The sequence below is a fragment of the Caloenas nicobarica genome, chromosome 12 (genome assembly GCF_036013445.1).
Source record: "Caloenas nicobarica isolate bCalNic1 chromosome 12, bCalNic1.hap1, whole genome shotgun sequence".
Taxonomy (NCBI): domain Eukaryota; kingdom Metazoa; phylum Chordata; class Aves; order Columbiformes; family Columbidae; genus Caloenas; species Caloenas nicobarica.
In genome coordinates this window covers 2,559,728-2,586,584 of record NC_088256.1, presented here as the reverse complement: position 1 = coordinate 2,586,584, position 26,857 = coordinate 2,559,728, and the positions used below count along the sequence as shown (strand labels likewise).

General features: G+C 52.3%; 1 protein-coding gene across 1 annotated transcript; it reads left to right on the top strand.

Annotated features, from left to right (window-relative positions):
• The first annotated feature begins 256 nt into the window (after positions 1–256).
• Positions 257–26,362, top strand: LOC135993561 (Krueppel-like factor 5). The gene is made up of 5 exons (XM_065643503.1): positions 257–421; positions 14,802–14,849; positions 18,363–19,266; positions 22,055–22,114; positions 26,184–26,362. Exons 1-5 carry the CDS (start codon positions 257–259, stop codon positions 26,360–26,362), a joined length of 1,356 nt encoding a protein of 451 aa, XP_065499575.1.
• The last annotated feature ends 495 nt before the right edge of the window (positions 26,363–26,857 follow it).

The window sequence follows — 26,857 nt, the reverse complement described above, 5'->3', positions numbered from 1 at the left end:
GTTCCTCATTCCTCCTTCCTCCTCCCGCAGCCCAGGTAAACCCGACCCGGCACTTGGCCTCCCAGGATTAGCAACTCGCTCCGGCTCGCCTCTCTCTTCATTTTTTTTTTTTTTCCCTTTCCCCTCCCCTTCCTTTTTTTTTTTTTTTTTTCCCTTCCCCCCACCCTTTTTATTTTTTTACATTTTTAAAATATTATTTTTAAATAAGATTTTTTTTTTCGCCCCCGGGGGAGCAGGCGCGAGGGGCGCGGGAGGAATGAGCAGCGGGCTGGTGCTGCGCACCCCGCTCCCCGAGGACGCCTCGGCGTTTACGCCGCTGAAGCCCGTCACCATGTCGGGGGAACCCGGCGAAGACACCCCAGTCTTTGAGGACATCAAACCCCTCACCCGGCCCCTGGAAAACCCGCCCGACCTGGCGCAGGTAAGGTGGAGGCCGGCGCTTTGCTGTGGGGCAGAGGGAAGGGGCCGACTGCTCCCGCTCAGGTGCGTGGAGGCTGCAAATGCCTCCTGCGAACACAAGTGTGGATTTTGACTCAATTCTGCCTTGTTTTTCTGCTCTTTGCTAAGACACCTCTGTCGCTTCGTACGCTCATGCTTCCCCCTCCGCCGGATTTTCTCTTGGGCGTGTTGGGTTTCATTTTTTTTTTTTTTTTCCTCCTGCCTTTCTTTCGAAACACCCTGTTGCCCATTTTGGAGAAGGGCTTGGGTTTTGTTTGCTCCCCAAAGCCGGGGCTCGGCCCCTCTCCCCTGGGGGTTCCGGGGGCTCTGTGGTGCCGGCAGCTCTCAGGGAAAGATCTGGGCAACGGGGTTGCCATATCTGTGTGTGATGGGGGCCAAAATGGGAGGCTATTTTCTATTTTATTGTATTATCTTTATTTTCGCTGCTACCACGGCAGGGAAGGAATGCTCCTTGAAATTCCCCGTCAGAGTCCCCCCTGCATGCTGGAGATAAAGACTTGGATAAGCGGCTTTGGGGCTTTGCTGGACGCGTGCCCCCCTTGCACACCCGCCCCTCTTGCACACCCACCCCTGTCCTGGCCCACGGCAGAAGCGCGTTCAGGCCCTGCTGCCCATCCCAGGCACAGGGACAAGGCTCTTCGCCCGTGTTTTGGGTGATGGACCCCTCGTCCCACCAAGAAGAGCCTTCATCTGCTCTCCCTGGTGGGAAAGGGGGTGAGCCAGGCCGCCCCCACCCCGCTGCCACCGCTTTGGTCCCCTTCTCCCCCACAGAGGAATGGGGCGAGCTGGGGCGCGGGATGCCCGGCATCGCCAGCAGCTAATGATTAACTCCGCGCCCCGTGTCCCCAGCGCCATTTTGATTGAGGAGGGAGGGCGGCTCCAGCCCCTCGCTCCACGGCCACCCCATGGAGAGCCCTTCGTCCTGGAACCCCCTGGGAGGGCATCCCCATGATGGGCAGCTACAGTTCAGCATGGGGCAGGGGTCAGGGCTGTGTCTCCACGGCCTGCCTCCCCTCTCCTGGTGGCCCTGGTGCCCCTAGGGCCAGTTCTGGGGCTCCGTCATTCTGAGGGAGGTGGCGAGGTGAAGGCAGCGTCTCCATTGCCGTATTTCTGTATGATGCCCCGGTGATCCATCATCCATGACTGGTGGTCATGGATGTGGGGGTCAGAATGGGGGGAGAGGGCCGTGCAGCCCACTCCTCCTTCCCCTGCAGTGGTCCCAGCTCGGTGGCTCTCCCCATAACCCCGCGACAGGTTTGGGTGGGTTATCTGAAGTTGGAGGGTTGGGTGTGGGTTACCTCTGGGGCCCATCCCTGGTAGGAAATGGTGGCAGCTCCCTGTTTGGTCTGAAGGAAGAGTGAGGTTTTCTTTCTCTCCACCTTTGTAGCCCTGGCTGCTGGGTGGGATTAGGCAGTGGGGCTAATGCTCACCCCACACCTCGGCCATGGCTGTGGGGCAGATGGGCAGCATTGCCTCCTGGCTTTGGCCAGCCCCGTGCCACCTCTTGTCCTCCTTGTGGGGGACATGGGGATGCGGAGCCTTCCCATGGTTGGAAACATCTTCATCCCACGACACCACCCTTGCTGCCCTTCAAAGGGAAGAGGGGTCTCTCCCCCTGGTTTGGCCTCTGGGGCAATGCCACCCCACGGCCGGTTTGCTCTGGGGTGGAGGCAGCCACAGTTAGGGATGGCCCATCAGAGGTGTCATCCCTTTGCTGTAGACCATCCCGTGTCTCTTCATGGACAAGGGGGTCCTGGGATGGAGGCTGCAAAGCTACAGGTCTGGAGCTGAGCACCAGCTCACCTGCGCTCCATACATCATCCGCTCATCCCCCGGCAAACACATCAGGACTTCTTTGCAAACCCACCCAGCGTCAAGCGCTGTGGGTGGCAAAACCCTGAGAGCCTGAGGCTGGACCCCACATCTCCCGGGGAGGAGTTTTCCATGTGTTGGCCCCCCTTTTTCTTAATTAATACCAAAGGCTGTGGTCACTGTAGGAGAGATGCTGAAGAAGCTGCCGTAGCTGGAGGGTGGAAAACCTGGATGGCTGCACGTCTGGGAAACCCTTTGCTCCGGGAAGGTGTTTATCAGAGCAGTTTGACAAGACCTATGGAAAAGGCTGTGACCTGTCAGAGCTCCGGCTCTCACCCACAGGGCATTTCCCCTCTCCTGGCTTCTGTCTCAAAAAGAAAGGAGCAAACTCACAGCTAATCTCTTTATCTCGCTGGCTGCAAAGTCCCCACCCCACCTCCACAAATCGCTTTCAAACAAGAGTGGAAGGTGGGAGCTATTTGCTGTAGAAAATTTTATTCGATCAGAGTCAGGTGGAAATAAGTCCTTTGTGGAGTTTATGATCAGTTCGTTCCCTTTTCGCTGCCTTTCCAGCTGACCTGCCCCAAATTAAAAAACAAACAAAAAGAGAAAAGAGGAGAGAAAAGAGCTTGTGAGAGAAAAGCACTTTTCCTTTCTGATTTGACTCAGATCGACCAGAAACAAAATTTTCCCCTTTAAATCTCAAGAGGCAAACGCTAGAAGGAAGGTAAAAAATAATAATAAAAGAAACCAAAAGCAAGGCATGTCCAGGGAAGCATTTCAGAAGAGGAGGAGATGGTTCCTTTGTGTTGCTGCCAGATACACTCCTGATGAGCAAAGGGTTGGGGGGCACATGAGGGCTCATCTGCTGCTTCCACCTTGCTGCCCTTTGGTCTCCAGGTCTGATGAGCCAAAGCAGCTCCTGGGCACCTTGTTGTTACCTGGGGCTGGGGAACCCTCCTGGGATCACCTGCTGCTTGTCAGGCAGGTCACTGTGTCCCTCTGGGCTGGACTGGACCTCACAGCAGATGAGCTACCCCACTGCCCTGTCCTCTAAGCCACCTCATCCCTCCTGGAGCCACCTGTGGCTTTATGCCATGGTCTCCCCTGGCTGTACGTGTGGTCCTCAGTGGCACAATCCCCATCCCTGCCCTCTTCTGAGAGCTGTCCCTGGGCTGACAGCTGCAGTGATGGGAAGTGGGATGGTGGGAACAGACCCATGTTTCCACGATCCTGGAGATGTTTCTAGAAGGAAGGTTGGTCGGGAAGGAGATGGCACTTCCCCTGCTCCCTGCCCGGCACGTGCAGGACAGGAGCTGGCTCCTAATGGGCTTTCCTGCAGCTGTGAGGAGCGCGAGGTGCTGGTGATGTGGGAGGGGTGGCTTGCACTCATCTCCATGGTTGGGTTTTCTACAATTAAGGAGAGAGGAGAATGGTGTCTGCCAGAGGTGTCTGCTCTGCCATCGGCTGCCGGGTGCAGTCACCTGTCCTTGAGGATTTGGGGAAGGCAGTACCTGTCTCAATGGGTCATACCAGCCATAGATTTAGAGCTGATGTTGGAGGGTCAGTTGGGTTTGCAGCACTGTTGAGTGAGGTCAGGACCTGGTGAAGAATCTGCTGGGAAGAGAGATGGACAAAACCCCCAGTCCCCTGGTTGAACCTCTTGCTTACCTGTATGGGGAGCCCCAGGGGCAGTTGTGTTGCGGCCAGTGGGGACAGAGGCTGTCATGGGTGACGAGCAAGGTCCTGGTGGCTGTGGCTGAGAATAGCCCCAAGGCTGCTCCTCCTTCATTGCCTCACTTTCCTTGGGTGGACTACGCTGCTGCAAGCTGAGAAATGGGAGCAAACATCTCCTCTTGTGTCCTCTAAGCCCAGTTCCTGTCCCACAGCAGTTTCTCACCCCTGTGCTCGTGAACCTCCCTCCCGCCCTTCCCTCACATGGGAAGAAAACAAGTCCGGCATCTGGGAGGTGCTCGAACAGATTAGACGGTATCAGGATGGTGCTGTTCCCCAAGAACTTTTCCTGGTGCTTCAGAGCCTCGGTGCCGCGAATGGCATTTCCCAGACCCTTTCAACGGAGTGGGTGTAGGTGCTCGTGCTGTTCCTCTGACTTTATTCTGGCAGGGATTTTGCTTCTGGTACCACAGGAGAAGCTGGGCCAAGCATTTTCAGGTGTGCTCCAGCTTTCTGGACAATGCAGGAGCTGGTTCAATCCTGCTCTATCCCTGCGGGGCTCTGCGTGCTGTGTCCTGCATCTCATGGGTCTGAGACCCTTTGGCCACATCTTTGTCAGGAATGTGGCTGTGCTGGGGTGATGACTAGATGGTGGCTCTCTCTTGGATCAGGGATGGACTGTCCTGCTCTGCGGTGGTCCAGCATCTTGCAGAACCCAATTGGAACCAGGATAACGGGTCTTGTTCATACAGAGGTGGTTTGTGTTGGGGCCAGGAAGGAGTCCTGCTTCACTTAATGTATTAGTAGAGATGTAGAAGTCCACAGCACAGCTGTCAAGGAGTGATTCATGTCCTTGGGCTGTTGGGAGTTGCATGCAATGAATGAATTCAGCTTTTCTGCTGGGAGAGAGGAGATGGTAGCTTTGCAGTTTTACTCTGGGCCTATAATGAGATGTTGACAGCTTGGTGTGGCTGGAGGTTGCTGAGCCTGGGCATCTTTCTGCAGTTTAATGTCACTCCTGGCGTGCTCAGAGGGGACTGAAAATACTGTTTCCTCTCCCGGGCTCCTCCTTGTCCCCAGCACACTCAGGAGAGAAGGTCATGCTGCTGAATGCGGCCCTGGGTATGGGAACACCACAGACACGATGAGCTCAATGGGGTCGTGCCTGTTTCCAAGGCTGTGCCCATGTTTGAGGATGGGCTTTGAGCTTGTGGTGTTGCAATGAGAAGGTGTTTCCATGCCTATCCCTGACAGATCGTGACGGTACATGGGGACTACGCAGGTTTTGCACCACCACATGTCAGACGGGCCGCGGCTCACAACATAACGATGCGCTGCCTTTGGTCCTCACCCATCCTTTGCTCCACCAGCTGAGTGGGGAGCTGAGCTCTGGCCTCTGCCAGGATCCCATGTTTACATTGTGCAAACAGGCATGGGAATGGAGCAGCCTGGTGTGATCTGCTGAGGATTCAGAGACTTGGTCCCTTCCTCCTCTTTCTGAGCTGCTCGGTCCATGTAATGTGGTTGTGTGGGCGGCATGAAATCGCAGCTCTTCACTCCCTCGTGGCTGGCTGGGATGTTCTGCCCTCTGGCATCCTCCTGGCTTTGCAGAAGGGTTCCAAAATATCCAGGCATTCCGCAGAAGTATGCAAAATGCCATGCAAAATTCATTTGCAAAGGGTGCCAGCAGGCTGAGCAGGCTCAAGGGATGTGCAGAAACAGATGGGTGATACGAAGATGTCCAGTTAAAGGCTGGGCAAGGAGGATCTGGCTCACTTGATCACAAGTGGTGGGTTGGCAGCTGGTTCAGCTGGGCCCTTCGTGGCCTCTGCCTAGAGGGATCTCACGAGGGAGGGATCCTTTCAGGCTGTTTTGCTTTGGGATCGACTGGAGCCTGATGCTTTCAGGATCAGGCCCCACAGATTTGCAAGTCCGATGGGCTTTCTGCCTGGCAGGTGACTGCAGGGCTACAGAAAATTAAGCTAGAGTCCCCAGAAAGGTTGAATTTGTCCCTCTGCTCTTGTGGGAAGACCCTCAGGGTCAGTCCCCAGGCAGGACACCTGCCTGCCCTGTGTCAGGTGGTGGTGAGGGGCTCATTTCAGATCAGATCCTGTTGTAGGAGCAGGTCTAAAGTCAGCGGGGAGCTTGCTACTGCTCAGCACGCTTTAGAACAAAACCCATGTTATCAGTGAGCCAAAGACTGGGAAATTTGGGGGATCTCAGCCACCGTGTTTATTTTATTTTTGTTAATCTCCCCACCCCACAGACTTCCCGTGTGTTTGGGTGCGCACGCAAGCGCTGCTGGAAGCAAACAAGGTGTAGGATGAAGCGGCTTGGCGAACGTTGAGCTGGCTGGAGCACAGCGGCTTTGTCCGGGTGGTACAAAGGCTGATTGTTCTGCCCGGGGGAAGTTTGGCTCAGGAAAGTGGGGAACGAGGGAAAGGGACAGTGCCAAGAAAGAGAAAGATTACAGGTGTGCTGTTCCTTTTCCTCCTGCGCAGCCCTAGCTGGAACCTGTTTTCCACTTGCTGACATGGGGGAGATTGCACATTAGGCAGAAAAGCGTATATAAATATATGTGTGTATATATATATATATATATATTTTTTAGCACTGAAAATGCAGGTATTTAAGGGAGGAAATGAGCAGGGGACTCCAACTCCATAATAAATGCAACGGATTTCCCTTTATCGCTCTTCCCGAACGGTCTGTGGGAAGCAAACACAGTCATCTGAAATTACTCACGAAGGTCTAGGGTTGTGCATTTCTGGCCACTGCATCATCAACTGTGAATTCTCCCCTCTCAAACCTGTTTGGTCAGCTACCTACGCTATTTTGTTCTCCTTCCCTGGTCCAGTGAGTTCTTTTATCTAACCCATTCACTGCAAATAATCACACTTACGACCGTCTTATTAGCTGAGCCCCTTGATTAGAATATTTGCTTTTCTTGTGCTCCATTGGTGAATTACATGAGTCACAGGGTACAGTTGGTGTTTGGGGATTGGATAACTAATGTTTACAATTCAGATGTTCTCAGAACTCGAGCTAGCATGAAAACTCTCAAAAACCCCCCATGGGCTGTTTACCACATCAAAGAGGTTCAGCCCCTTCTAAGCTCAGATTGAAACTCAAACAAAGAATCTTTCATTAAGTTCAGAAATGCTTAAACAATTCTTTGAGATTTTTAAAATTTATTTATTTTTTTAAGGGTGATGGGGACCTTCAGTTTCCACCAAGGACAGGATTTGCAAATATTAAAATCCATTTAATGACCTCACTGTAGTATTTCCAGTACAAGCAGGAGAAGAGAAGGGCAAGAATTTGGTCCCAGTATAGCTGGTCTGAAAATGCAGGTATTTATCACTTGCAGGTGGAAAGAATATCATCTATGTGTTATCATGTCATCTAAGACAATTCCTTTCATGAAACTGAACCCACCCCGGAGAGGGCAGAGATATGTGGGTACCAACTCGCCAGCCAGTTTAGCCCATCACTTTAATACTGCCCATACAACATGATCATTTTTAATTTTGCTGCTTCTCAAGGACAGTTTAGGGACCTGAACCCAGGTGTGGCTGAATACATTCAACTGACAATCCTTCTCAGGAATAAAAGGTTTGATGGTGTTCTCTAAAATGTGGAAATGACCCAAGTTTGTTAAAATGAAGGGAAAAACTGTGGCATCTCCCTTTCCCAACTGCTTGTTCAAAATGCTGTTGTTTTAGAACATAACGCTTCATTCTGAGCAACTTTCAATATTTGGTGTTCTTGTAGTTCTGCATCGTGCTTTTGGGAGAACTCAATCGTCAGCTTGTCTGATGGACATCACCTCTGGGACACAACGAGTGTCACAGCACTCGTGTTTCCCAGGGGTTGGCGAACCCCAGGCTCCAAAATGCTCCAGCTGGAGCTTCTCTGGGGTTTGGTGCCTTCTCCACAGGAACTGTCAAATACTCATTATTGGCCTATGCCATAATCAGCCTCCCTTCGTTAACAGTGATTGGCAGCCCATTTCTATGCAGGGAAAATGTGGAAAGAAAGAGTTTAAGCTAAGGGAATGGATCTTGAGGAAACTCTTTGAGGATGTCTGCTCTCAGGCTAACAGAAGGACCCTCCTAGGAAATACATGGGGTAGCAAGCGTGGCAGAAGGGGCTGGAGCAGCCAGACCTGCTCCAACATCCTCCTCTGCCCGGGACTCCAGCAGGATCTTCTTGGCCTTGTGCTGTGCAAGCTTGGAAGAAAGAAGTTGGCCCAAAGACCTACTCATTGAAACACCACGTTCTCACCTGCATTAGGGTTTGGTTTGTTTTGTTTTGCTAACTGGTTTGGGGTGGAAGTTGAGGGCCCCAAGGACAGTGGGATTTGCTGTCTTCACATGAAACCTGGCCTCGCTTTTCCCAGGCAGTTCACGGGGTATCGGGTCTGCCTCATGTGTTTTACTGGGAAGAACAGGCATTTTGGCCTGTTTTATCACTTGCCGAGTGCCAGGAGGACTTCACAAGCCCCAGCAAGCAGCGGATGACTCACTGCGCCTTTGTCAGACCCTGCCCTGGGAATGTGCTGCTTTTCTTCTCATCAGAGGAGGCGAGGTGACGACTGTGAGCTTTTAGATGGTTTGAGTCAGGCGGGAGGAATCCCACCGTAACCCAGCTGGAAAAGCTCCCTGACAGCTCTAACAGCCCATGTCACACTCGGTTCAGGACCTGTGGCACCAATGAGGGGAGCTGGAGGACAAACGCAGTGTCCTATGGTTGTGCAATGTCTAGAAACAGGTGGACAAATTTGTCCAGGTCGTCCTGGGGAACAGTGATTTCTGAGAGCCTCACCTTCTCAGATTCAGGGTGTGCTGGAGCAGAGGCTGCAACCGAGGAGAAATAGAGCTGCAGGTGGGCCTGCTTCTAGCTGGTGGTCCCAGCAGGGGCCGCAAGGCTATCCAAATTCAAGTCTTGATTGTACGCATGCATAAACCAGGGGAGGGCTTGAATTCCCACATGTTTTGGCTGAGGCTGAAGTAGCTCCAAGTCTCCTAATCTTCCAGGAGTCGAAATGACATTAGATTGTTTCATTTTTCCATCCAAATGGCTGCACCAGCTCACACCAACACTCTACCCAGCTCAGCCTCAGCCTTCGACAGTGGATGCCCACTTAGCTTGATGGAAAACCTCCAGTTGGCTTGGATGGGCCTGACTCCAGCCTTTGCTGAGCAAGAGCAGCTTGGAAATAGAAAGCTGTAGACAAAGGCAAGACTCCCTTAAGTCCTCATGTCCTCCTCTCCCACACTTTGAGAGCTGCCTTCCCACCAGGGCAGAGCATAGAGCAATGGGTGAGGAGACAGAGCTGTCTCCGTTTCCCCACCTGCCTACGGGCTCCATCCAGTGCCCAGGTTGTGCGTGGTAGGTCTGCAAAAGGCAAAACCACTGTGGAGATACTCTAATGTCAACCTGGGATCCCCCACCCCAGTCTAGACCTGCCTAAGGCGAGATGGGCTGAATGGCCACTGTGTTCTGTAAGAGATGGTGCAGATGGGCCAGAGCTGTCTCCAAAGTTTGCCCTGCTAGTTATTTCCCAGTCCATTTATAGCTTTATTTTTGGAAAGGCTTGGAAAGACCATTGAAGTCTGGCTGCTCCAAACTACTTCTCTTCCAGGCGCTTGACCCTAGAGTTGGATGAGGGTGTTTTTCCCAGTTTCTTCGGCCTTTGGGGTTGTTGACTGTAGTGGCACGATTTCCGTGATAAATGATCAAGGTAGATTGCGTTTGAGTTAGTCTTTATCAGTTGTCAGAGGAAAGGAATAGCAAAGAGTCAGCAAGTCTGCTGGCAATGTTGCTGCCAGAGGCCAGCCAACCTCCCGTCTGCCCACATTGGCCTTGGTGGTGACTCTTGGCCTCAAGGAAATTCCTCGTTTCTGGGAAGTGGTGGTTACCTTGGGTAGTTCAAACACACAGGCAGGAAAAAGTACCAGAAGAATGCTTCGGAGCATGGGGCTGGGTCATCCATGAGCTCCTGTGAGAAACCTGGAGAAAGGGTGTATCTTTGTCCTGCTCCGGGAGCTGCTTTTTTAGGTGGAAAGGTGTGATAGCTTCAAGATGGAAAGCTGGTGGGATAGATCACCTGTGGCAGTCTTCTGCATGGACTCCAGAGAGAGCTTGCACAGAGACTTCAGTTTAGGTGACCATTTTCCAGGTGGCCAAAGCTCGTGAAGGTGAATCTTGCCCCACTGCGTGTATTCCAACGCAGCTGGATGCTTTGAGGGCAGCACTAATTTCTTGGAATTGCTCTTAACCTCTTAGAGATAGAGCAAGCAGAGGAGTCCACTGGGGCCTTCTGCAGCCCAGCACCCACCTACATGAGCACAGAGTTCGTCTCTACTGCCTGCAAAGGTGCTTTGTTACTTACAGCAGCTAAACGTTTGGCCCTGTGTTTACTTGAAAGGAAGAGTCCCGGGGGTTTCTTTGCTAATCCTGTTTTGCAGAGAGTTCCAGAAGACTTGAGGAACAAACAGAAAATAACGTTGATCGAGGTCAATATCAAAACCAAATGATCAGAGAAACAAATATTTACTCAGGTCAATATTTAACTAGGAGACAATAAATGCTGATATTGAACCAAATCTGTATATAAATACAGTCTATTTATAACGTATGCCTTTAAAGGGGTACTGCCAGGTACTTGCCATGGGTTTTGATTGATGATTATCCTCCCCATTGTTTGCTGATTCCCTTGGAGGCTGGAGTTTCATGCAGGTGCATGTATGAGAAAAAGGCTGTACTGCGTAATCCCAGGGCCTGGACAACAGGCATAACCGTTGTCCCACGCGTGCCTGCACTCGGGGAGGGTCCCTCGCCCCGAGGAGGGTCCCTCTTGCACCAGCAGCGGGTGCCCTGCTGTCCCACCATCCCTTGAACCCCCACATCACTGGGTTCTGCCAAGAACTGAAGTAACTCCCCCCATCTCGAGTCCTTTCTCCCCCCAGCTGCTCCCTCTGCCAACTTTATAAGCTCATTGCCTGTTTAGCAAACATTGATTTTTCTCCTTGTTCTCTGCTGCTGCCCGTGTGGTGACAACATCTGATGTTTCTATGGTCGTTTGTTATTTATCAACTTCAGATTAGAAAGCGTTTAATCACAGGAAAGACACGTCCCACCTCCTGCCTTGACAGCCTGCAGTGCCTGGTGCTCTTCTAACGATGCTTGTGGTTAATCACTGGCAAAATGGCACGGTTGGCTTGAGCGACGCTTTTTTCTGTATCGTCCCAAGAAATGCTTGTCTTGGACTTTGCGTGTATTGATCGATGTCCTGATAACGCCTCACCCTGCCTTTGACGATATTTGAAAGATGGAGGTCCCCAAGGCAGGAGATTCCTGCAGGACTTACAAAAATTGGCAGGTGGTAGAGGGGAGAGACGTGTCAGCGCCCATCAGCCACAGGAGGATCCGCTCAGAGAGAGCTGGGGGAAGCAGAGATTCGTTGTCTGTGTTCTTCACCGAGCACCTGGCTTGTGGGGTTGGGTTTTGGTGATTTCACAGTGCTGGGTGCTTCATGACACACAGCTATTTCAGAGGCGGCTGGGGTTATCTTGCCTTCCAGGGGATTTTGGTTGCCAGGTCCCAGGTTCGGATGTGTCATTGCTCAGTGTAACGCAGTCCTGCTGGTCCAGTGACACAAACTGGTGTCTGAGGGCCTTGTCTGGAGTTGACAAAGTGTTTGTGCTGACCCCTTTTCCTGCTCGGTGGGGTTTTTTTCTTTCTTTCCTCTGTCAGGTTGAAAAGACCCCCCTTCATGTCCAGAAATAGATACTATGACTTTAAGGGGAAAACACAGGAGTTCAGTGCTTTTATTGTATGAAAGGCTATTCATATTGGCTTTCCCTTCCTGGCCAAACCAAAGATCCCCGTTTGGACACCTTTAAACATGCACAAGTTTTGTTGATGTCTGCTTTGCCTGTATTTCCACTTTGCTCACTTTTTGCCTGAGCTACTGACCTATAATTCCCCTTATGGCCGCTGGAGCCCTTGTCGATGCAGCTGGTGGAGTTTGGGGCATGCCCGTCACCAGACCTTGTATCTCGTGCTCATCTCCGGTGGTTGTGATGATGGCATTGCTAATGTCTATAGGGGAAACTGGGCCACTGAAACCACTGAAGACCTAGTAGTTTTTCATCTAGAAGGCCCTGGAGGGCTTTCTTCATCGAGTCACAGTGGGTATCTCTCTTACACTATGGAGACAAACTGAGCTTTCTGGCTATGTCTAAGCTCAGTCCTCCTCAAAAACGCAAGAATGTGATTAATTCCCTGCCTGTGGCTGTCAGACAGGGAGGAAGGGATGGGCTGAGTGTTCCAGGTCATTGCTGTCTCATGTGAGCCCACCGCAGTGTCCTCAGCCGCCCTTTCTGGAGCTGCCCCAGGCAGGGCTGCACTGTGACACCAGGACCCGCCTGGGCTGGCTGAGGAGTCTGCAGGGACCCGGCGTCTATGGGGTTTCCTCCTGGTGGGGACCGCTTTGCCCTCAATTGCTTCCTTTGCGTTTGTGCTGCTTACCATGGAAGGTCTGGAATGCAAACAGCGGGCAGAGCAAGGGTTTTGTTGGTTTCCTGGTGTGGTTGACCCTAAAATGTGGGATCCAGCATCTGGACCACGACTTGCAGGCTCAAGCATTACTTGTGAAAGAGCTTGGTTGAAGTATACAGGTGCTTCTGAAACGATTTATTCCAGCTGATGGGGCAATGGGACCCTGTAGCTCTGACCTGGAGATCTCATGCTTAAGCATCTCCCCATGCTTCCAGGCATGAAGATCACAATGAGACCAGTGGCTCTCCAGGGATGGCAGCTCTCAGCATCCCCAGGCTGTTTGGCACCTGTCCTCTCAGGGCCATGTGGCCCTGTGCTCTAGCATGGCCTTGCAAGGAACATCCTCCATTTAGATACAACTCCCAGAATACGAACACCCCAAAAATGGGAAAACTGAGTCCATTGAGTTGGTTTTGCTTGTTTTCTGTGAGAAAGAGGGAAGCATGGGCTGTTTTCTAGCCCTTACTGGTCTGACTGACCAGCCTGACGTGTGCAGGACCCCAGACTGGAAGGGTGAGAAAAGGCTTTACCACAATCTTGTTGAACTGGAGAAATAGTAGAGGTTAGGGTGAAACTTTGTGGTTGTGGAGGGGAAAATGGGCTCACTGGAAGCAAGCAGGCAGCAGCTGCTGCCAGAGAAGGATGTAGAAGGAGAATGGGGCACAGGCTGGTGCTTAACCCGCAGATAAATAATATTTTGGGATTTGGAGATAACTGTTCCCCTTTACTCGGTGCTGGAGGACTGTGTCCTGTTTTGGGCACTGACCTTAGAGAAAGGATCCAGGTCTGGGTGGGAGATGTGAGAAGAGCCCTCAGCCTTTTGTGGAAATCTGAGGGGAATCAAGGCAGGAGAAGAGAGGCGTGCAGGACATCTGCAAGCACACTGTAGAGCGTATGTGGAATGATAAAGGAGATATAAGTCCTGGCAATGCCTTTCCACCTTGGAGATTGCTAAGCACAGGAATAGGCTAGCTGGAGGCAATATGTAGAGAAGGTCCCTGAGGACCACAGTGTCAGGGGTGGGTGGGGTACCTGGTGCTGTCCTGAAGATGTGTGATTCCCCCGTGTCCTCTGTAGGAGCCTGGCAGTGGTGTGACGCTGAGAACTTCACCTTGGAGGGGCTGGATCTAGCTTGCGGTGCTGCCACACTTCTGTCCGAGCTCTGGTTTCATGGCTGAGGCTCTTCTTCTTGAATCCTTGCTCTTGCAGATGCTGTGGCACGGGGAGCTTGTTAGATGTTGGGCCGAGGAACTGTGGCTGAGGCCCTGCGTGTGCAGCTGACCATGGTTTCTCCTGGCTATCGCAGCACCTTGTTGTGGGTGCCCGCGCCAGGGAGGGGGTGCTGCACAGCCCCAGGTCTGCACCAAGAAAAAAACCTCATGCGTGACTTGAGTGAGTGTTGCCGGCTCAACCCTTGACAGCTGCTCTGGTGGTTCCCAGCCTGTCCCCAGGACACAGCTCGAACATTTCTGCCTACCCTAAGATGGCCCTTGTAGATGGGAGCCCCATGGGAACTGGGAGAACTTACTGGTTTGACTGGGCTGGAAATCTCTGAAGGTCTTTGCACCATGCCTCAAAGCCTCCTCTGGAGAGCTCTGTATTTCTCAGCTGTCTTTTCTTTCCCTGTGAGAAGCCCAGAGTTCACCCAACCTTGCAGCCATGCCAAGCTGCTGCCCTGATTCACCAAGAGAAGGTGATGGTAGGAGGTTCCATCTAAACATAAGGAGAAATTTCTTGACTTTGAGGGTGACAGAACACTGGAACGGGCTGCCCAGAGCAGGTGTGGAGTCTCCTTCTCTGGAGGCATTCAAACCCACCTGGATTCCACCCATTCCTGTACAATCTGCTCTGGTCATTCTGCTTGAGCAGGGGGTTGGACTGGGTGATCTCCAGAGGTGCCTTCCAACCCCAACCAGCCTGTGATTCTGTGATGCCAAGGCAGAGCCGGCTCTGCTCCCACCGCCGGGTGGGGGGTAAAATGGAGGCTGAGCTCGTCTGCTCTTCTTGCGGCCCCTGAACCCTCGTCCCTGATTCTGCAGGGGAAGCCTGGATTCGGGAGCCGGTGGGAGGTGTCCCCCTGAGCCATGGCCCCGGCCTGCAGGTGGCCATGCCGAGGCTGGGGGCAATGGTGGTTCCGTGATGGTGGCTTGAGGCGCTGGGGGCTGTGGGGGGCTGGGGAGAGCGGGGTGAGCCCCTCCATGGCCGGGGGTGGCCGAAGAGGCCTGCGGGGGTGGCTGGGCACAGGGGAAGCCGTCTGCCCCACTAACCCAGCCCTGTCTGCCCCACAGCTGCACCCGATGAGGATGGAACAGCGGATGCTGCCGCTCATTCTGGAGGTGACGCGCTTTCCTCAGCCCTCCCCCTGCATGCTCCTGTCCCCGCTGGTGAGAGTGTCCCTTGGGAGACTGAGCTGGGAAGCCCCGTGCAGGACACCCAGGTCTGCTGGCGAGGAGCTGGTGGCTCCTCCGCTCCCTCATAGAATCACAGAATGTCCCGAGTTGGAAGGGACCCACAGGATCATGGAGTCCAGCTCCTGTCCCTGCACAGGACACCCCACAGGTCACCCCGTGTGTCTGAGGACGTTGTCCAGGCTCTTCTTGAACACTGTCAGGTTGGGGCCGTGACACCTCCCTGGGGAGCTTGTCACAGTGTCCGGCACCTCTGGGTGAAGAACCTTTTCCTCATGTCCAACTGACCCTCCCCTGGCACATGTTCCTGCCATCCCCTGGCTTCTGTCACTGTCACAGAGAGAAGAGCTCAGCCCTGCCCCTCCTGCTCCCCTGCTGAAGCTGCAGCCCCATGAGCTCTGCCCTCCGTCTCCTCCAGGCTGAACAAACCCAGTGACCTTAGCTGCTCCTCATACGGCTTCCCCTCCAAACCCTTCATCAACTTTGTGGCCCTCCTCCTTCCACCTCTGCTGCCAGCTGGGGTGCGTTCCTTCTGCTCATGGCGTCTCCATCTCTGCAAGCCACTTGGGTGCCTGTTGTAGCTCTATCTCCTCCATGTCTCTTATGTCTTCATTAACTGGATCCCCATCAAGTATGAAAGGAGCAGCCAGATAGACACACCTGCTTTCAGGACACTCGAGTTGGATCCCACCCAGACACGTCAGCACTTAGTCACCCTGGTTGTGCTGACCGTGGGCTGAGGAGCTGGTTTTGAATAGAGCATGGGCCGGGAGGTGCTTAGGGCAGTATTTTGGTATTAGGTGTCAGCACTCGGCATGAGTGGTGTGGGAGCGGACGAGCGTTGCTAGGCATTTCTGGGCCACGAACAAGCAAAATGCCCCATTTTCCTCTTTGAAGGACGCTGGGGCCCTCGGGGTCGTGTGGGACTTGTGACACAAGCAGCAGCATTGTGACATTCTGGATTCCAGCAGAGTGGGACCCTCACCATTCCAGTCCTGCATGCACCAGTGTGGCTGGAGATACAGCGGGCTGGTGTCCTTTCTTGTCCTTTGAAAGCCCATCGCTTTTGTCCTGCTCACCATCTGCCCCTTAACACCCTCTTTGCCCCAGACCCTGCGGCTGCTCAGGGTCAGAGTTGGATTTATCAGGCTTTAATGGAATGACAGCAAGAAGACTTTGCTCTGCAGGTAGGGGTGGCGGTGAGAGAAACGAGACTGGCAGAACAGTGGGGTAGGCAGCGGACAGGGATACTCTGGCTGAGAATGTGGGTTTCGGATCTGAAATCGGGGATCGACGTGCCTTTCTACATTTAATATCCCTGCCTGGTCAGCTGCTGTATAAGGACCCACTGGAGTTGTGGGGGGAGAGACTTCAAGACATTCACCTTGGGAGCTGAAGGTGAGGAAGTTAAATGCCAGAGATAAGGGAAGTGTAGAAGTAAAAGGCATCCAACACCTTCCCCCCTGCCCCCACTCCTGGCAAGTGGGTCATTTCATTGCTCAGGTATGTTTGGCATTCGGAGCCTCTGGTACTGCCTAGAGCGAGATGCCTCCCCAGGGTCACTCAACGTGCCCGTGTCGGGGCACAGGGCAGGACCATGCAGAGCTCAGCTCCAAAGCTTTGGTGTGGATCTCCCTCGGACAGGAACCCAGGCTGGACACTGCAAGGCAGAGCAGAGAGGAAATCAGGGGTTTAGACCGGTCTTCAAGGACTGGGCTGGTGGTCTCTTGTTCTCTTCCCTGCCTCCCGCTGATGCCTTAGCTTGGGGTATGCCTGAGCAAGGGTTTCCTCACTGGAGCATGGGGTGGGTGTTGCTGGAGGCAGCGCTGCCTTGAGCAGAGGCAGTTAGGTGAGGGTGTGACACAAACCGAGCTTGTAGTGCCAACAGGTAGCTTCCTTTATGAGGGCAGGGACTTTTCAGGGCCTGCACATTCACTGAGGACAGGTAGGGTTTACAGCACAGCATGTACACACACCAGCGCAGCGAGCATAGCATAGAAAACACAGTCCCAGTTCGGTGTGCTCAGTTCCAGCGTAGCGTAGCACTTCCAAATCCAGCTGCTCTGAGCTTCTAGCCATGTAGGAGAGGGTGTATTTGTGGCACGTACCTGTATTTGGGTGTAAGCCAGCCTACCCATGCATTGCCAATATAGCTTGCAGAGGTGCAAAGGCTCTTTCGAATTAGCTGGAAGTGCAGGTGATATGTTTCACTGGAAAGGGCGAGGAAATCTCTTGGGTCCCGTCCAGCTTTGTTAAGAGCAATGAAGTTGCAGCAGGGATGACTTTGGCCCATTGCACTCCAGTGACATAGTTCAGAGCTGTAAAACCCTCAGCTCAAGCGTGCAGGGTGTGGGGCAGGATCAGCTTGCTCTCCTGAAGTGCACTGTAGGCTCTGCCAGGGAAACCTGCTGGTTTTGCCAGCTCCTCTACATATGAATGAGTCTACGAGGGCTTCGCAATGAGCTTGACACACGGATAACCACATAATTAAAGGCTGGAGCTTTATAGAAGAGCATTAGTGCTGGTATCTTTAACCACAAAGAGCAGAACTTGAGTCATCAAATGCCAGGGGATGAATTTCCTAGCGGATTGCTCCATCAGGTTGCTGAATTATTGGGCCTGGATCCAGTGGGATGCTGCATCAGACATGAAGCAGGAGGGGAAGAAACCTGGCAAGTGATGATTGTCAGAGCTAGAGGTCCTGCTAGCCTGGAGGACCCAGACTTGTGAAAACAGCTCTACAAAACTAGAACTAAACCAAAGGTTAGGTGAGGGCTGAGTCATTTTACCAAGGCAAGACCGTAATAGTATGCCTGGCAGTTTTAATTTTAGGCTTACAGTCTGCTGAATTAGTGGCAACATCACTTGGATTTCTAGGGTGATAGCCCAAATTATTCTTAATCAATTAAAGATATTGTCTTAGAATATTCTCAGTTAATTGAAGATATTGTCCTAGAATAAAATGGGATACATCTCAGGCTGTTGAGTCTGCCTGTTGGCCAGGAGACCAGAGTCAGCATGTCTAAGGTGGGCTGCAAATCCGACATGCCCAAAGCATGAGGCTGACTGGAGCACAGTTTCTGATTTCATCCCATTTCTAGTGTTAAATTCTCTTATTTGTGTGACCAAAGCTTTGTACCTAAAGCTTGGCTCTTCTTTATCAGGCTGTATTTCTCTCATAACTGCATCCTCTGCCTGGCTTACCCTTTGCTATCAGTGTAGATAGGTGGGAGGGAAGTGGGGCAGAGGACAGTGATTCACTCCTGGGGAGTCTGTGGCTGAGTCAGAGACTGAAGCTAAATCACCACAGCCAGTGAATCCTGGGCTGTTCTTGCTGTTCTCTCCGTTTCCTGCTAGCTTAAGCACTTGTTGAATGTTGGACTCCCACCACGTGTGTTGAGGTAGCTCTTCACAAGTTCTCGTCTGTATTTTTTGCCACAGGCCCGATCTGAAATGGATAAGTACCTTTCAAATGAGGTGCCACCCATCCCGATGATACCAGACAAGAAGTACCGCCGGGAGAGTGCCTCGGTGGTGGATGAGTTCTTCTCCACGGAGAAGCCTTCCTCGACACCGTACAGCGTCAACATCAATGTGATTCTGCCAGACACGACGCACTTGCGCACTGGACTTTACCGGCCACCCAGACCCGTTACACCATTCGCACAGATCAAAACAGAGCCCGGCACCAGCTTCGCCCAGCCCTGCTCTTCTGCCTCCGGCTCCACACAGACCCTGCCTGACTTCACCAGTGTGTTCAGCATGCCCCAGTCAGTGGCAGTGAACAACATCTTCATCAAGCAGGAGATGCCCTCTGAGATCCCCTTATCCACCAACCCACAGCAACCCCAGCTTTACCAGATGCCTCTTGGCAATGGAAGCGGTGACATTACCACTCTGACGTCCTCCTCCAACAGCACAACAGCCATCAACAGCCTCAGTGGTGTCACCATGTCCACAGGTAACACTATGTCCAGTGTGGCCCACAGACCTGTCCATCCAGGAGGCCCAGTTAAGCAGTACCCACACGTCTCCCAGGGACAGGGAAACTTCAACATCTCAGGGCATTTCTACGCTGTCCCGGGAGTGAACCTGCCCCCTTCACCCCCCAACTCGCAGCCTGGCAGCCCTGAAAATCAACCTGAGCTCATCAACACCATCTCTCCTCCACCATCGTATGAAGCCACTTTTGGACTGAAGTTGGTCCAGTCATCCCAGGCCCCTCAAGTCCCCAGTGGCCTCGGGACCCTCTCCCAAGGGCACATTGTCATGCAGCCCCCCAAATACAACAGACGCAACAACCCTGAGCTGGAGAAAAGGAGAATCCATCACTGCGATTTCCCAGGTATGCTCATGGCTGATGTGCTGGCTTGGCTTTGGGGGGGGTCTCTTCTTGACACACTGAGGCTGGGGGCTGCCTTGGGCCTCCACAGGAGTTTAACTGAAATCACTTTGTTTGTCGGCGTGATGAAGGGAGCTGTGGAGGTGGGTGGAGAACCCCAAGGAAGTGGGGTTCCTACCACCACCAAGGGACTAGAAGAGGTTGATCCTGCCTGTGCTAGCTGATGCCTTTTTTCTCCCCTTTCCTCTTTGCACTCTGGCAAAAGCAGGCCTGACTCCGGGAGGCAGAGTGCTCCTGCAAAACAGAGGGATGCTCCTGGAAATCTGCTGCTTTAGATGCCTGTTTTGCTCTGGACTTGCCTAACCTTGAGCAGCCACATGCTCTCCGCAGGTGAAACCATGCTGGCATTTCGCTGACCATTCCCACTCTCCCATAACGAGTGGCAAACCATCGAGTAATTTCCATAAGCAGCCTTTATGGTCTCTCCCTGTAGCTCAAATTCTTTTCTTCCAGAGAGGCAATGAGCTGAATATCTCTGCGTCATATCCTTCAGTGGCTTCATGTGCTGCATCAGGATGGTGTGGAAAGTCATTTCAGGGTAACAATCAGCCCAGGGCTGAAGCTGTTCCCTGTGTGTCACCTCGCTGCATGAGTATGTCCATCTAAGGACCTGCGATGCCTTGGCAAGAGGAGAACTTGCAGGGTTTCCTGCACTGTGCACAGAGAGCTTGTGGGACCCACAGCTGCAAACTTTGCCGCATGGCAGAGAAGCAATCGTGTCCCTGGTGAGAAAACCCAGTGAAACCAGCGTGAGGGCTTGAAAATCACTAGTCCTTGCGCAGGGACACACACCTCCCACTTCCTGGGCCAAGCCCCAGCCATCAGCTGTTGGGGATTAGCAAACACTTTTCCCGTGGGGGTGTGTGAACTGGGGAAAGTCATTTCCTAACTGCCTCCTGCGAGATTTATGTGCTGTTTCCGTGGCACAAGAGTGGCTGTGGTAGGTCAGCCCAGATCCTGTCTTCAGCAGTGACCAGAGGAAGTGTATAAGAACAGGACATATTTAGAAAAATCTTTTCTCTGCTAACTCCTTCCCACCCTCTGGCAACCTGCAGATCAGGGACTTTCTGAGCCAGAAGCCGAACCCATGGTCTTGTGGTTAACAGCCTCTGCTGAATCTTTGACCTTCTGGTGGTCACGGTGGGAGACTGATTAAGGGTGGGAGACTGATTAAGGATGCGAGTGCACCATGGCTCTGAAACAGACCCCTCCGCTCCCATCAGAACTGGAGTCTCATTGTGTGGGATGCATTACCTAGGCAAAGCTCACCTGTTTTCAGCAGGATTTTGGCCTGCACTGGAAAGCAGAAAGATATCCATGGTGCAAAAAACCCCCAGAACCTCCACTGAATAAACACCAGGTGGCTCGATAGTATGTACGTGCAGACACAGTGGAGGATTTCTTCTAATCCCTCACACTGAGGTGCAGCTGGAGGTGAAACCAGTCAGGACTGGTGGCAGGGGCAGCAGGTCTTCCTGAGGTGGTCTAGGTGAGGAAGTGACAATGCTGAACTCACACCTGTAACTGGATGAACAAGAGAGACCTGTTTGCAAAGCCTCGATCCAAGTTGCCAGGTGGTGGCCCCACCACTTTTTCTTCTGCGTGCTTGTGGGGAAATGAAGCTCGGCCATGAGCTGCTCTGGCCTCTCTGTGTTGCTCCCTTTGGGTTTGGAAACTGCTCTGGATGCTCTGCTGGCTTCATTTCTCAAGGCAGCCCTTGGTCTTGTGCATACTCATCTTTCTCCTGAGCGTGAGGGACCTCCAAGGCTTTAGAGCACCAGAAGCAAAATTGGATTGGGTCACCAACCCTTAACCCTCCTAGTACGGGGAGGAGAAAGGCAGCTGGCTGCTCCTGCACCTCCTGAGCAGGACAGGACAGAGAGCTGATTTTGTGCAAGAGGCTTCTTCAGGCTGCGTGGAAACGCTGGAACGAAAAATATGACTGTTACTTATGCAGGTCATAAAAAATTCAAATTCCTATTTCAGTATACTTGTCAAAACACAATGAAGCAGGGCCATAAAGGCAGCATAACAAGCTTTTCTAAACTTTTTCTAAATGAGGAACTAGCAATGATTCATTTTGAGATGCCTGTTGAAACTTCTGCCAAAGTCACGGTGTTTCTGTTAGGAGCCTTTCTTTGATTAAACCTGTTGTTGCTGGTCTTCTGAAAAAAGCTTCCCACTGGCTTTATTCTGGATCCTGAAAGCCAAGCTGTGGCTCCACAGTGTACCCAGCATTTCCTGCTTCCTGGAAAATTTTCACCACAAGCGCTGGGGCTGGGACTATTCCAAAATACATCTTCCCTCCAAACTTGTAGCAGTGATATCAGTTACGTCTGGAATCCAGAAAGACAAATGTCAGCACAAAGCCAGAAGCTAACAGCGATGAATTTAATGTTTTCATCCTGCCTTGAAGACCTGGTTGAGGAAGGGGGGATTTGGAACTCTGTGCCCGACTCTTCCCCCTGCCTAATTCCCAGCACAATGCCTATGAGTTTCAGGATTGTGCGGCAAAAGATGGAGTGTTGTAAAGGTTTGTCTGTCTCGGAGAACAAATGCTCTTTAGCCGCTGCTGAAACAAAATGGGTATAACCAGGCTTATTTGCATAGTTACCCAGGGTGCTTTTCAGGCCTGCTCTGTCCCTAACCTCAAATATAAATAAATGTTCTGGATTTGTTTGAGGAAGGGCACCTTTCTCACAGGGAAGTCGTGTCTTTTCTGTTTTTGCAGGTTGCTCAAAAGTTTATACCAAGAGCTCTCACCTGAAGGCACATCAGAGGACTCACACAGGTAAGAGCACCACATCACCAGTCAACTCTGTCATCCGACACTTCTTACTCTGTGCCTGTTCATGGCAAAGATTTTATTGCTGAGGTGATTACGTTAACCTAGGGTGGTTATTGAGGTAAGGAGCACAGTTAAGTCTGTTGATGTTAATGTTAGGAACAGTCCAATGGTTGGACTGGTTTATAGCAACTGTACATTCTTGTGTGCACTTGCTGGCTGTCTAGAGGGTTGGTCTAGAATTTAGAACTCCAGTATAAGCTGGGGAATGACCTGTTGGAGAGCAGTGTAGGGGAAAGGGACCTGGGGGTCCTGGGGACAGCAGGGTGACCATGAGCCAGCACTGTGCCCTTGTGGCCAGGAAGGCCAATGGGGCCTGGGGTGGTCAGTAGGTCAAGAGAGGTTCTCCTGCTCCTCTACTCTGCCTCCTGCCTCATCTGGAATATTGTGTCCAGTTCTGGGCCCCTCAGTTCCAGAAGGACAGGGAACTGCTGGAGAGAGTCCAGCGCAGCCACGAAGATGCTGAAGGGAGTGGAGCATCTCCCGTGTGAGGAAAGGCTGAGGAGCTGGGGCTCTGAGCTGGAGAAGAGGAGACTGAGGGGTGACCTCATTCATGGGGATCAATATGGAAAGGGGGAGTGTCAGGAGGATGGAGCCAGGCTCTTCTGGGTGACAACCAGTGATAGGACAAGGGGCAGTGGGTGCAAACTGGAACACAGGAGGTTCCACTTAAATAGGAGAAGAAACTTCTTCATGGTGAGGGTGCCAGAGGCTGGAGCAGGCTGCCCAGGGAGGTTGTGGAGTCTCCTTCTCTGCAGACATTCCAACCCGCCTGGACACCTTCCTGTGTAACCTCATCTGGGTGTTCCTGCTCCGGCGGGGGGATTGGACTGGGTGAGCTTGCGAGTTCCCTTCCAATCCCTGACATTCTGTGATTCTGTGATTCTTGGAGGCTCTTGAGTCGATGGATTGGGAGTAGGAGGTGCCCCCAAAACCTCCATCGCTCTGAGCTCTTCCTTGTAGATCTCCCAAATCCTATCCAGGTCTGATCCTGCGTAGCCTGCAGAAAGATTGTGTAAAGGCATGTGGTACATATATATGACCTTGGAGGAGACAAGGGCTGTCTCTTTGTGTCAAGCACCCTGGTGGTTCCCAAGGAGAGGGAGGAACCCCTCGTATCTCCTTGTATACCAGCCACATGGACCACTGGTGCCTGGTCCTTGTTCCCTTAGCTCCCGCCAGTGGTATATGACTGGAGCTGCCGAATATCTGCACAGAAGGGCTTGAATACAGGCACTGAAGGGCTCTGAATATCTGTGCAGACAGGCTGTGCCGTCATTCCGGAGGAGAAAGCTGACATGGGCTGCCCTTGCTGGTGTAAACGGAGTCACTAACACAGAGGAGCTTCCACCACAGTCAGCTTCTCGGGGTAAACCTGGCTCAGTGGCACTTATGCATTCAAGCACAGGTCTCATTTAGACATTTATTATACCTGAAACTTTATCAGATCCCCGGGTAGTCCAGGAACCATCAGTGCCCTCATAAATCTCTTTTATAGAAGGGCTGATCTTTACTGAAAGCAATTAAGCTGGCCCAGAGTTCACTTTTCTTTTTTATTAACAACGAACGAAACCCATCCTGGGGCTTTGAATCAGTTCTTACACTTGGCTCTGTTCTGTTTTCATCTTATCAGTCCTTAGAACAAGCCAGCAAAGAATTTTTCTTTGTGCATGAGGTACAATATTTTTTTGGCAGGGCCTGGGTAGGAGCAGGCTGGAGAACAATATGGAACGGGTAGAAGAAAGGAACAGGAAGGACATTGTCCCGGCTCCAAGAGCTGCATGGTGATAAGCTTTTGTCACAACAGCAGTCTGTGTTCAGGGCCATGCTAGGGGTCTTGCTTTAAAATAAAATATCTCTTTTCCCCTTCCACTTGGAGCACAGGTCTTAGCTCTGTGCCCAGAGACGTGACGCGTCTGAGACATGCATCGTCCTTACAAATCACAATATAAAGGTGTATCCAGGTAAACTAGGGTGGTCTTTGAACAAAATGCAGTAATTTTTTTAAGTTTCCCAGTAACTGAGCTGGAAATCCAAGTGTGTTTGCCACCTCCACTTCACTTGCTGTAAGATGGCAGAGAGGTGAAGGAGAATGTGACCTGAGTAGCCAAGTAAACTGGTGGTGTTGTGGGGTGGGTAAAAGAAGGGAATCCAAACCAGAGAGCTCAGGGCGTCCAGGTCCAATTTTTGAAGCCTCATGTTTTGTTTCGAGGCTGCAGCCTCGCTGAGCACAGCGCTGGAGCCGCAATGGCAGAACCCGTCCCAACCCTGCCAGACGAGTACGCTCGATGCCGCTTCAGCTCCATCAGTTGAAGGGTTAATAACGCCCTTTCTCTCGACTCCTCGCCTGACGGGAGCTGGGCTGAGACGTACACGATCTCTAGGATCTTTACTTGTGGTTTGCCCGTTGCTATGGGCTGGGCTGTATTCATCTCCTGGAGACACTATTCATTTCCTGGGTGCCATTGTGAGATTAAATATATAACCCGGTGGCTGCTCACCCACCTCCCGGGGCTGGGAATGCCAGTTTGGGTCCTTTGTTTGAGCTTGCCCTGCCGTGCTGTCCTGGGAGATGGAGCCAGCTCATGGGACAATGGAAAGCATTTTGTTTCGATCCTGGAGATCAACCTGTTATTGTTTGAAACTAAAGGGCCTTGGTAGGGTTGACCCAGCCAGGTGACCTGGCTGGGACAATGTCTGTGGCTGCGCAGTGCAAATCCCGCCTTTGTCTTAGCATGCTAACGTAAACCTTGAGATCCCCAGCACGCCCTAAAACACCCAGCGTGCTGCTTGTAAATTGACTTTAAGTTCTGTATTTACCTCAGCCATAAAAAATAAACATCTCTCCTCCCCGTGGTGCAGAGCTCGGGGTTTTTTGGTGAGCGGGATGTAGTCTTGGTGCCCTGTCTCCTCCACGTTCGCGTGTCCGCGCTCGCATATTTTGTGCGGTGCGTGCAAGTCACTGTAGATCTTGCTGTGGCTGAATGTTTTCTTGTTTCCTGGCCAAATCCACCACCCGCCTGGCATACAGGCTGCGGGGAGGAACGGCTGTTCACTGGGAAACATGTCAGAGCGCAACACACATGCCTGTGCATGCAGGCTGCATGTGTACGTGCATTCGTGGTGCGCTCAGCAATTGGCCGATGAAACGGTAAATATTTGAGGTCGGGAAAGTCAGCACATTCCCTGAACTCTGCCTGCTTGTTCAGGCTGTTAAGAGCGAGGACTAATATTTGAGAGCACCACACCCATGTGCAGAGAGGGCTGCAGCCAGGGTTCAGCTCTACAGCCTGGGCACACAGGCGGCTGGAAGCGGGCATGGGCTTTTCCAGTCCAGTTCCCAGCTGGCTGAGAAGTTGCACAATTTTAATTTATTTCAGTTTGGGAATAGGTGTGTATGGGTGGGAGGAGGGGGGGAGAGGGCAGAGGCATTGCGTCACCCAACTGCTCTGAAGAAAACACAATATTTTATGTACAGAGAGCTGCTGCAGGGCTGAACTTTGAGGCAGAGGGTGTTAGATGGTGGTTTCAAAGATGTGAGGCTTTGAGGAAAATTTATATGGCATAACCCGCTTCTTCCTCCTGATGCCCCCCACACCTGTATGAGCAGCAACACCTTCCATAGGAATTTTTAGTTTAAAAAAAAAAAAAAAGAGAACTCAGAATTTTTTTTAGCTAGAAATGCTCCAAAAGCCAACAGGAACTTGAACAGCACTAGAAACCAAGCCTGGAAAGCAAAGGAGGGGTGCATGTGGGTAAGACCTGGTTGCTGCAGCTCAACAATTGATGGTCCCTTGGTGGCTGTGGACTCTGTACAGAAGTGACCCCTGGTAGTGTAAAGCCTCAGTGTGGCCATGAGCCCCGTTCTGCAGTGGGGCAGCCCTGGGTGCCCCCCAAGGGAGGCCACACATGGCCGGGAGGACAGGGTGGGGGTTTGGGAGGCCGGGTGGATGCGTGTCTGCGTCGGCTCTCGCGTGGCGGGGCTGTGCCCGTGACCTGTGGCTCTTCCCCGCAGGCGAGAAGCCGTATAAATGCACCTGGGAAGGCTGCGACTGGCGCTTTGCCCGCTCCGACGAGCTGACCCGGCACTATCGGAAGCACACGGGTGCCAAGCCCTTCAAGTGCCTGGCCTGCGGCCGCTGCTTCTCCCGCTCCGACCATCTGGCTCTCCACATGAAGCGGCACCAGAACTAGGAGCCGCTTATGATCCCCACTCGAAGAGCAGCTGAAACTCTTATTTTCCGAGGGGCCTCTCCTCTTCGTGTACTTAGGAACAAACCCATGCTGTGATCAACCGGCAGGGCAGGGGTGGCCAGCAAGCCCCCTCTGCAAGCCCTGTCCCCTACTGTTTCTGGTTTTAAAAGAAATTTCATTAAAAGAGTTATAATTACAGACTGATCTCGTGATGAGGCTCCCAAAGACACTGAAGAGATGGACCTTGGATTCCAAAGGGCTTTCTTCCAGCAAACCTGCTATTTATTTGTCACTCAGGAGCAACTGTCCTTCGTGTCTCAAGCTCTTTGGGATTTTTTTTTACCGCTTTCAGGGTGGTGCCTTTGGTGAGCCTGAGAGGGTTGTGGCCGGTTGGTGGTCTGGCTGTGCGTGAGAGGTCTCACTTGGAGCTGTCAGGGCAATCCCGTGGCGTGGCCGTGGATGTGGCACCTCTGATGTGCAGGAACAGGAGCACGT